General features: G+C 41.4%; 1 protein-coding gene across 1 annotated transcript in view; it reads right to left on the reverse strand.

Annotated features, from left to right (window-relative positions):
• Positions 1 to 2,422, reverse strand: part of LOC143286467 (uncharacterized) — a 10,022-nt gene extending 7,600 nt beyond the window's left edge. The window contains exon 1 of the mRNA XM_076594040.1: positions 2,062 to 2,422. Coding sequence (XP_076450155.1) covers positions 2,062 to 2,186 — 125 coding nt within the window. The 5' untranslated portion in view covers positions 2,187 to 2,422. The remainder of the gene's footprint in view (positions 1 to 2,061) is intronic.
• Between the last annotated feature and the right edge of the window lie 9,622 nt (positions 2,423 to 12,044).

Consider the following 12,044-nt stretch of genomic DNA (forward strand, 5'->3'; position numbering starts at 1 on the left):
TAATCAATCTTCCTGGACTATTCGTTCAGAGTGTGCCATTGTTAATCCAGCTTTCTTCTCAGCCACAACCACACTGGCCACGGAACAGGAGCTGAGCTCGACATGAATGGTTTCTCACACACCGCATGGGCCATCCACAGAACACCTTGTACCAGTGGACAACTTCATTCTCCGCTGCAAACAATGAAACATTTTCTTCGTTTTGGTTCTTGTTCTTGTTCTTTATTCATCCTCCTCCTCTTCAGTTTTCTTCTTCTTCTCCTTCTTCATTATCACTATCATCATCTGCCGCGTCTCCTTCTTCATTATCGTTATCATCTTCTTCTTCTTCTCCTTCATTATCATCATTATCATCATCTTCTTCTTCTCCTTCTTCATTATCACTATCATCATCATCATCTTCTTCTTCTTCTCCTTCTTCATTATCATTATCATCATCTTCTTCTTCTTCTTCTTCATTATCACTATCATCATCTTCTTCTTCTCCTTCTTCATTATCACTATCATCATCTTCTTCTTCTTCTCCTTCTTCATTATCACTATCATCATCATCATCATCTTCTTCTTCTCCTTCTTCATTATCATTATCATCATCATCTTCTTCTTCTTCTCCTTCTTCATTATCACTATCATCATCATCATCATCTTCTTCTTCTTCTTCATTATCACTATCATCATCTTCTTCTTCTCCTTCTTCATTATCACTATCATCATCATCTTCTTCTCCTTCTTCATTATCACTATCATCATCATCTTCTTCTTCTTCTTCTTCTCCTTCTTCATTATCACTATCATCATCATCATCATCTTCTTCTTCTCCTTCTTCATTATCATTATCATCATCATCTTCATCATCATCATCTTCTTCTTCTTCTCCTTCATTATCATTATCATCATCATCTTCTTCATTATCATTATCATTATCATCATCTTTTTCTTCATTATCATTATCATCATCATCATCTCATTCTTCTCCTTCATTATCATCATCACCATCTTCTTCTTCTCCTTCATTATCATCATCTTCTTCTCCTTCTTCATTATCAGTGAGTCATAATCTTCTTTCTCTCCTTCTTCATTATCATTATCATCAACATCTTCTTCTTCTCCTTCTTCATTTTCATTATCATCATCATCTTCTTCATTATCACTATCATCATCTTCTTCTTCTCCTTCTTCATTATCATTATCATCTTCTTCTTCTTCTCCTTCTTCATTATCACTATCATCATCATCTTCTTCGTTATCACTATCATAATCATCTTCTTCTCCGTCTTCATTATCACCACCATCATCATCTTCTTCTCCTTCTTCATTATCATTATCATCTTCTTCTCCTCCTCCTTCATTATCACTATCATCTTCTTCTCCTTCTTCATTATCATTATCATCATTATCTTCTTCTTCTGCATTCGTCGGCGGCAACTCTCACCTTCAAACATCAAAAGGAACTAACCCAATTCGAATCTCCGAAAACTAAGCATGGATGCCTGTCATTGTTTTTACTCGACTTTTTTTTTTTTTTTCCGAGTGCATAAATCTAGCGCGAGTGCAAACGCACACATTCACATGCACTGAAAAAAATCACATGATCTCACATCACATCACATCACATCACTTCACAACAGAGAGAGAGACAGAGACAGAGAGAACAACATTCCCACACAATCTATTACCGAACACGACACACATAAGAATGCACAGACCACATATTCCCAAAGCACACGCACGAACACATGCGCGCAAATACAGTACACGTAGGCAAGGACGCAGAAACACATGCACATATACATGAAGTACACACAGACCTCTCTCCGTTTCCACGTCTGTCGCTCTGTCACACACACACACACACACACACACACACACACACAACAACAACAACAACAACAACAACAACAAACAAACAAAACACACATACACACACAACACAGACACAAAACAACACAACACAACATAACAACAACAACAACAACAACAACAACACACACACACACACACACACACACACACACACACACACACACACACACACACACACACACACACACAACTTCTTACAGCGGATCCCAGGTAGCGTTGACAGTGACTATAAACCGCATCGTGATGTTACCTGGCCAGCAAGACACGGCGTAAAATAGTCCAACCAGTACGGCCCAAAAGGCGAGTCTGCCCGTTTGAAACATACCCAGTGTCAAGATTTTTAAAACAAGACTGGCGTTGTTAGTTTTTCAACAGAGTTAGCAGCTAGAGTGGCAGAAAAATGTATGTAGCAATACCACCCAATGCGTGTCAATTCTTCCTTCACTTCAAGGTCAGACTTTGCGAGAGTCGTGAAAATAGACCAGTCTTTCTACTGCTGAGGAGATACTGTTCTTGGTCAAATCATCTCTTTACTATGTTCCCCGAGACTAGCTGATCACTAATATATAGGAGTCTCACAGGATTGCAAAGCCATTCAGAAAATAGGTTATCCCTTTTGAAAAGTTCATTCGAAATTAGGTTTTGATAACGTTGCTTATTTTGTGTTTGTTGTTGTTGACATTTTTGTGATTTTGGTGGGCATGCTCATGAGTTACACCCAGACGCGTGTTTTAGACACACTTCTAGTGCACACACACGTTTATGTGCATGCACATACTCACTGACACAGACTTACGCACAAACACACGTGTGCATGCCTCCCTACCCCCACGCACACACACACATTCACTTACTCTCTTTCACACTCTGTGTGTGTGTGTGTGTGTGTGTGTGTGTGTGTGTGTGTGTGAGCACGCGCGCGCGTGATGTGTGTATGTGTGTGTACGTGTCTGCATGTGTGTCTCTGTGTGTCTCTGTGTATGTTTGTGCGCGAGCGCGGGTGTAGGCCTGCATGTGTGTGTATGTATTGCACGCGCGCGCGTGTGTGTCTGTTTTTTTGTGTGAGTGCAAGTATGTGTGTGTGTAAAAGAAAAAGAAAATCCTTATTGCCGCAGACACTGTAATAGGACGGAACTATCTTTGTCCCACATACACTGACCTACGTCAGCTTGAACCAAGTACCACGTATTTCTGATGGGCACGAAATGGAACAGCTGGAGATAAGAATTAGTTAAGGACTGTTTGTCAGGTTTGAATGCGTATATACATCTTATCTATCTATTTATCTATTTCATTGTATATTATATTCTTCGAGTGTCCTTCACCTCCACAACATCCTCCTCCTCCCAATGCTTCTTCTTCTATGTGTATCTTTGATTCGCTGTGCGTCTTGATCTGTCTACCCCCCTCCCTTGTCTCCTTCGTGAAAAAATTGTTTTCTGTGCATGCATTTTTCCTATCTTTTATTTTTGTCCACAGGACCGGATGTAAAACAAACAAACAAACAAAACACAAACGAACAACAAAACAAACAAACAAACAAAAAAACCCAACAAAAACACATGTGCTTATTCCTTTACCATCTCAAAATAATTTTTCTTTCGTTCGTTCGCTGTGTGTGTGTGTGTGTGTGTGTGTGTGTGTGCCTCATTCAGTGCACGACTGTTTGTTTATTACTTATCATTATTGTGTGTATCAGCATGTGTGCTTATGTACTTATCATTCAGTATCCGGTGACAAGCTACTACCAGCTAGTAGCGGGGTGAGCAATCCCAAGCCGGCGGGTCTCCAGGTGGCGGTCAGGGGGACGGCCTCAGACATGGGGGTTAGCTACGTTATTCGCAGACCCACATCAATGGACAACTGATGATGTTTCTTTCAGGACGGGGCAAGGATGCTGCTGGCACTGTTGCACTCACTGAAATACCCCATATCTCCTCTCTGCTCTGCGATCAAGAGGCGCGCTTTAACCTCTAGTGTCGGGATGGGATCCTCAGAGAAACACCACCCGTGCTCACAGGGCAGCCAGGTCTTTGGGCCGTGAGCTAAGGGCGAGATAACCCCGACAGAAACCTCAAGTGCTGAAGACGGAGGTGTCGGTGTGCACTGTAACAAACCACAACGCGCATCATCGCCAATGACAACTGACGTCAGACAGCCACGATGTGGAGGGCGCTCACCAATCAAGGTCCCTCCAGGGTGAGGCAGCGCTGGGCTCCGAGCCTCAATGGGGTCGGCTTGCAGCGACTGGAGAGTTTCTTATTTATATTCATAAGTCCGTGAGGTCAGGTCTTGCCACACCAAAGAATGGCGAAGAAAGCGACTGGCAACATTTCAGCCACATCCAAGAAGCATCGACCTTTTATGATGGTGCACTGGAATGCAGATGAAGTCTCGAACAAAACAGATGGAGCTGGAACACATCCTGCATGAGAGGAGCATCAACATCTCTTGCATTCAAGTAACCCACTTGCAATGTGGAAAAGCGTTCAAAACCAGAGGCTGCCAGAGCTTCAGGTTGGACAAAGCTGATCGACACAAGGAAGGGCTGAATCCTGACACTGGTCTGGAACAGCACTGATGCCTGCACACAGCCTTCCATGCGGAGGGTGCTGAGAACCACATGGTTCAGGCCAAAGTGAATGACTAAGAGTGGCACATCCTGAATTTATACCGCCCAACCGACTGACCACATCCTTCAATACCATTGAAGTCCCAGACTCGAGCTTTATTGCAGTAGGTGACTTCAACAGTCACTCCCAGACCTGGGGGTACAGCCACATGGATCGATGCACAGAAGTGGGAGACTGGCAAGACGAACACCATCTCGTCCTGATCAACTCCCCAAGTGACACTGAAACCTTCTACTCCAGACAATGGTACACCACCCCCACTCCAGATCATGCTCTCAGTACTGAAGATGTAAACGAAGACATCACCAGAGAAGTGCGAGAGCAGTCAGGAGGCAGTGATCCGAGGCCAGTGTTTTTTGCCATCAACAAGAACATCGCCAGCAGTCCAGTGCTCCCTTGCTGGGACTGCAAGAAGGCAAAATGGAGACGCTTCAGTCACCGCACCAACGTTCTCACCAAGGAACTCCAAGTTCAAGGTAGAGACAACATTATCAAAGACCTGAACGCAATGGCTCCAGACAGGACTTTAAAAGGACGACACCGTTACCAGATGGGTTAGACTGACACTGTGAAGAGGAAATGGAGAGGATGACAGATCACCAGATGGCCTGGACTGACATTGTGAAGATGACGTGGACTGACACTGTGAACAGGACACGGAGAGGACGACACCATCTCTCGTTCACACACACACACACACACACACAGACGGGCTGAACTGACACTGTGAAGAGGCGAGCAAGAAGATTATGCACTATATATGAACATGTGTTTAGATGTGCATGTGTGTATGGGTGTGTGTGTGTTCTCACATACATACTGATGTGTGGGAACATAAATGCCTGTGTATGCTGCACTGAGTATCACAAAATGTCAACGATGTAACAAAAACAAACTCTCAGACACATTACTCAGAACTTTTATGATTTGAAAGTTACTCTAAAGACATAAACAGAACCCTATAAAAAGACAACAAAAGAACAAAACACATAGAAGAGATAAAAACATGTGCAAAATCTTTCTTTTTATTGTTACTCAAAAGCAGATTATCAAGTGTTCCCAAACACAATCAGTATCAACAACAATGCATCACAACTATCAGCCATTTACATTTATTCTGAATGATATTGTATCTGTGAATTTAAGGATCCAAATATTTACACACAAAGATAGCAAAAGAAAAGATGAATAACCATTGAAACCCCAAAACACACATGAAAGACAAAAAAAAAAAAAAAAAAAAAACATGAAAGGGGAGAAAATGTCTCAAACAAGAAATAACTGTTCAAATAATTATTTCCATTTTTACACTTTTATTTGATTTCTTTTTGTAATGGTTTTATTCTACACACTTTAAAAACAACCGCATTCTTGAAGAAACAAAGACTGTAAACAAACAGATTTAATTCTATTTTATTTGATCAACTATTTCTATGACTTAGATCCAATCTTGATGACAATAAAATCACAGATTTTAATATTTCATACTTTTTACTTCAAGATGATTAAAATCTAAAGAATTATTGCAACAGTTAATGTCTTCGGTGCAAGGTTGTGACAGTGACATAAATTGCACTTTCTGTGAAGAAAACAAGGATCTTATTGAACACTTCCTTAAGGACTGTGGGCATGTTGAAACTTTCTGGAATTCAACTAAAAGGCTTAAAAAATAAATCTTAAACATGAAGATTTCACATGACTTGACCATCTCTGGTGTGAATGAACACTTAAAAGTGGATGTTACATTTGATTTCATCATACACATTCCTAAATTTCATATCTACTAATGCAAAATCAACTAACATAATATTTTCAAAAGCTGTTAAGCACATGGTTCAAAATAGAATACAATTCAAAGATAAATTCTGAGAATGTGAATTTTCCAAATAAATGTAGGAACTACAAAAGCAACACTTCTCGATGAAGAAGGATGAGTCTAATTCTCTAGATAATAATACATGTATAGCAATATCCTCCTAGATATACCATGTGTGCAATATCTATTTTCTATTAATGACTGCTTTGTTGATATTGCTTAAGTACTATGTGTATATTTTTACTTTGTGAATGACTCATTATCTATCTAATCATTGAATACTTGTCTGCTGTTTATTCTTTTAATGATATGATCAGTGTACGTATGTATAAATTTTGCAAATAAAAAGATATTCTTTAAGTTACAATTTCAGTCATTCCACAGAATCTCAAAAAATGATTTATATCAAGATCACATTGTGCTAAATATTATTTACCAATTATGCTGTCAGTCTGTGCTGAAACAAGTCCCCATGTTTGTAGATTAATTCCATTTGCTGTTGTCTGCAATAAAATACTTTCAAGAAAATTGCAAGTGAAAAGGGAAAATTGCATCAACAGGTGCCATACTGTCAGGATTTTCCCCACTTTTCAGTTTTCATTTATTTTGTGCTGATTGAAGAGTGTATAGCACCCATAAAAAAACAGACAATACTACTCATTATTCAGATTTTAAAAAAAATTTTTTTTTAAAAAGTCACTGGTGATTTCTTTTTAATTGTTTTGTTTCAGAAGGGGGTGGGGGTGGGTGGGAGGGTGGACGCAATAATTTCTACTCCTTTACTTTTCTTCCCCATCATCTCCCCCTGCCCCCCCCCCCCCCTCTCTCTCTCTCTCTCTCTCTCTCTCTCTCACACACACAACTTTGAACTTTGAAAAAACCCACATGCTTTCAATTTGTTATGGGAAAATAATGGGTAATATGTTTTGCAGCATATCGGCAGTGGCATACATAAAAAGAACAAAAAACCCAAAACATTTTTCCCACATTTTTTTTATTTTTTTTTTTACATAACACATAAAAAAATTGTAACAAAATATCTTCGCAAGAACAACAGCAATATAAATCTCTGAGCTGAATACATGACATAGTATAGTTTTGACACAGACAGTGTCTGCAAAGTTTAAATTTGTGCTAACAAGATGTGCCCAAAAAACTATTATCATCAAAAGCTTTTCTTTTTGCCCTTCCATATGTAATGTTAAGGAGCATGTTCACATCAGCACTCTGTTTCACAGATATGTTTGAATACTTTCATGTTGGAAAGTACACATATGCATCACACACACACACACACACACACACACACACACACACACACTAACACCACATACTCACCAAATGCATCAAACAGCAGCAGTTATTCAAAAGCCAAGGCTGTACAATCACATAGCAAACAATTTTTTTTCATCCCATTCTAGAAGCAAAATGTAAGGTGCATTTCTGATTGCAAAGATCTATCTACACCATATCATTACATGGAAGACTAAACAAAACTAAGCCGCTCAGCAAATGTTCTACAAAGAAAGAAATGAAAGTCTGCCACAAAGTGCTAGTCACTGAACAGGAATATACGCTTGAAAACACTTTGCACTTCCTGACACCATCCATTTAGCTGTTCATCCATGGCTAATTCAACACCTCACTTGTGATTACTTGCAACTTTAGTCACTATTGACTTATGTGTGTGTAATATGATCATCATTTGCAAATTTATCTACCACTGACATAGCTGATATTTAAGTCAATAGCTGAACAGATGACACAGGACTTGTAGTGTTATAATACTGTGCAATTATCACTGGCAAAGCCATTGTTTCAGTCTATAACTAAATAGAAAGCATATAGCATTATGATACTTTGCAACTGTTTCCTCACAAATTTAGCTAAAGTTTCAGTCTACAGCTCAACAATTGTTTTAAAATTTTCAAATGGTTAAATTCAATGCTTTGTGTGCTTTGCAAGCAACACCATCAATGTCTGCTACACTTCACAGCCATTTTGCATATTGCAAATACTAAACAAAATGAATGTGTGGTAGATTTTACTGAACACATAATAATAAATTATGTAATTCTCATTTCCACATTACGCAGGCAATGTAGTAAATCAAACAGTGTAGAAATGTAGAACTGAGTACAGGTCATTTGAGCAATCTTTCTAATCTCAGAATATAAATATACTGCTCTTTATAGTCTGTTCAGAATGATATGATAAAATAATGACATGTCTTCCAGTTTAAAAAAAAAAAAAGATGCCTGTACAATACATCACAAATTCTCAACCAAGTAATCTCTGTGTGGAAAGAAAACTAGTTAAACAAGGAATAAGTTCTGTTCTTTATGACACAAAGGCACTTTTGTAAATGATAAAGTTTGACTTATGTGCCTTTGTCTTATGAAGAAACTTCTTCTGCATTTGTGGGCTGCAACTCCAACAGTCAGTTATATGTACACCAGTGGACTTTTACATGTATGACCATTATACCCCACCATGTAGGTAGCTATACTCCGTTTTCGGGATGTGTGCATGCTGGATATATTCTTGTTTCCATAACCACCCACATGATGACATGGATTACTGGATCTTTAACGTGCGTATATGATCTTCTGCTTGCGTATACACACAAAGGGGGTTCAGGCACCAGCAGGTCTGCACATATGTTGACCTCGGAGATTGGAAAAATCTCCACTCTTTACCCACCAGGTGCCGTAACCGAGATTGGAACCCGTGACCTTCAGACTGAAAGTCCAATGCTTTAACTATTCAGCTACTGTGCCTGTCTTATGAAGAAACAATATGCTTACTCCGTTGTTTAATATTTCTCTTCTCTTCAGCTCACTCATCTTTCTCCAAGTCAAAGGGAAAATCATGTTGGGAGGGAAAGAGAAAGACAGACCAAGAAACAGAAAGAAAGAAAGTGAGAAAGACTTTTTCCGTTATGGCAGTGACCCTCGTCATGCCCTTTGTGATAAAATAGTGACTAGTAACCTCCCTTGTTGGCTGATGTGCACTGTCTCCATAATCAGCTTAAATAATGAATGACCTGAATGAAATTTTGTGTTGTCTACTTACTGAATCCTTTGGATCTGGCTGGAGCACAAGGCACCAACCGAAAGTCTGTAGTCGTTTCCGTCTTGAGGGAGCCAGCTGGCTTCATTTCTGTGCCCCCCCCCCCCCCCCAAGTGATGTGGGGATACCGTCAATCAAGGCAGTCCACCTGAACCCTGTTATTTCTAATGCACAGTACCTGATGTGGATCTTTTTTTATGACACAATGTGGAACAAACACATATTATCATCAAAGAAATTTTCTTTAAACTAAGGATATATGTGGATGACATATGGAGACACCAGGCTTTACTTTGAGATAAAAAAAAAAACCCCACACACACACACAGAGCCAAAAAAATAGAAAGAAGTGCTTTTGTCTCAGAAAGTGTTGTTATTATACGCCTCATCTCAAAACTGAAATGTTGGATGAAGCACCGACTTTTGTTTTTGTCAATAATATTTCTGTTATTTCCACCATTTGGTATAAGAAATAGATGTGATACTTCTCCATCATGTATATAAAATTACAGACAGATTTATGTGCAGTGTGTTTAAAGGATTTTACTGAGACTGTGAGAGGAAGACACAGGGAGACAGAGACAGACAAAAAGAGAGAGAAGAGAGTCTGATAATAGAAGAATTTGAGGAACCTGGTTTAGTGCATATTTCCAGTACCAACACTCACCTCCAGTAAGCTGAGAACAGAATGACACACTGCACAGTGACTGTCACAGCTCCTCTCAGTCCCCCTCTCTCACAGCTCACAACCAGGTAAGATCTCACAGGGGTGGACCTACCTTAAAGGAAACCTCTGTATTATCTCTGTATTACAAGGCCTAACCAAACCAGTACCCATCTCCTGGTTTCATGCACAATCATTTTCTCCTGCACCCCTTCACAACTCAAAATGGATGTGGGTGTATACAATTCTTACCACACAACATTACTATGTACTTGTTCGTCGTCTTCGTTTTCTGAACAGGGCACAGCTATCAATATTTGTTTTATTTCTGCACTATTCTTCTTCCATTTCACAGAAATTATTTTTACACTTCTTTCTGGTGTGTGGCCTCACAGCAAACGAAGTGATAGTTCCCTGTGGACCTCCAGCACAGAGACAGCCAAAGAAGGAAACCACAGCTGTGCTGTGTGTGGAACATTTGGAACGCGCAGTGCTCTTAATGCAGACGAAGAAAGCACAGAAGTTGTTACAGCAAAAAAAAACAACAAAAAAACCCCACCAACACTACACAGTTATAGTACTAGTAGTGGCAGCGAAGCAGTGTATCACTTATGCTTGTGATAACTGGATCACAGAGAACATATCATCAGGGGAAACAATGGACACAGGGAATCACAGACCAGAGGGAACGTAGACCTGTGAGGGCCAGGGGTGGCTGGGAGGGTGGGGCCAACACTTCCAGGAAAACACCTACCATGGGGAATATAGACGTGGGGGAACACAGACCATGGGGAATATAGACCTGGGGGAGCACAGACCATGGGGAATGTAGACCTGGGGGAACACAGACCATGGGGAATATAGACCTGGGGGAGCACAGACCATGGGGAATATAGACCTGGGGGGGGAATACAGACCATGGGGAACATCGACCTGGGGGGGAACACAGACCACGGGAATATAGACCTGGGGGGGAATACAGACCATGGGGAACGTAGACCTGGGGGAACACAGACCATGGGGAACATAGACCTGGGGGAACACAGACCATGGGGAACATAGACCTGGGGGAACACAGACCATGGGGAACATAGACCTGGGGGAACACAGACCATGGGGAATATAGACCTGGGGGAACACAGACCATGGGGAACGTAGACCTGGGGGGGAACACAGACCATGGGGAATATAGACCTGGGGGAACACAGACCATGGGGAACGTAGACCTGGGGGGGAACACAGACCATGGGAATATAGACCTGGGGGAACACAGACCATGGGGAATATAGACCTGGGGGGGAACACAGACCATGGGGAATATAGACCTGGGGGAACACAGACCACGGGAATATAGACCTGGGAGAACACAGACCACGGGAATATAGACCTGGGGGAACACAGACCATGGGGAACGTAGACCTGGGGGAACACAGACCACGGGAATATAGACCTGGGGGAACACAGACCATGGGGAATATAGACCTGGGGGAACACAGACCATCGGGAATATAGACCTGGGGGAACACAGACCATGGGGAATATAGACCTGGGGGGGAACACAAACCACAGGAATATAGACCTGGGGGAACACAGACCATGGGGAATATAGACCTGGGGGAACACAGACCATGGGGAATATAGACCTGGGGGAACACAGACCATGGGGAACATAGACCTGGGGGAACACAGACCCTGGGGAATATAGACCTGGGGGAACACAGACCATGGGGAATATAGACCTGGGGGAACACAGACCATGGGGAACATAGACCTGGGGGAACACAGACCATGGGGAACATAGACCTGGGGGAACACAGACCATGGGGAACATAGACCTGGGGGAACACAGACCATGGGGAACACAGACCTGGGGGAACACAGACCATGGGGAACACAGACCTGGGGGAACACAGACCATGGGGAACATAGACCTGGGGGAACACAGACCATGGGGAACATAGACCTGGGGGAACATAGACCACGGGAATCTAGACCT

This window comes from Babylonia areolata, chromosome 10, assembly GCF_041734735.1.
Source record: "Babylonia areolata isolate BAREFJ2019XMU chromosome 10, ASM4173473v1, whole genome shotgun sequence".
Classification (NCBI taxonomy): domain Eukaryota; kingdom Metazoa; phylum Mollusca; class Gastropoda; order Neogastropoda; family Buccinidae; genus Babylonia; species Babylonia areolata.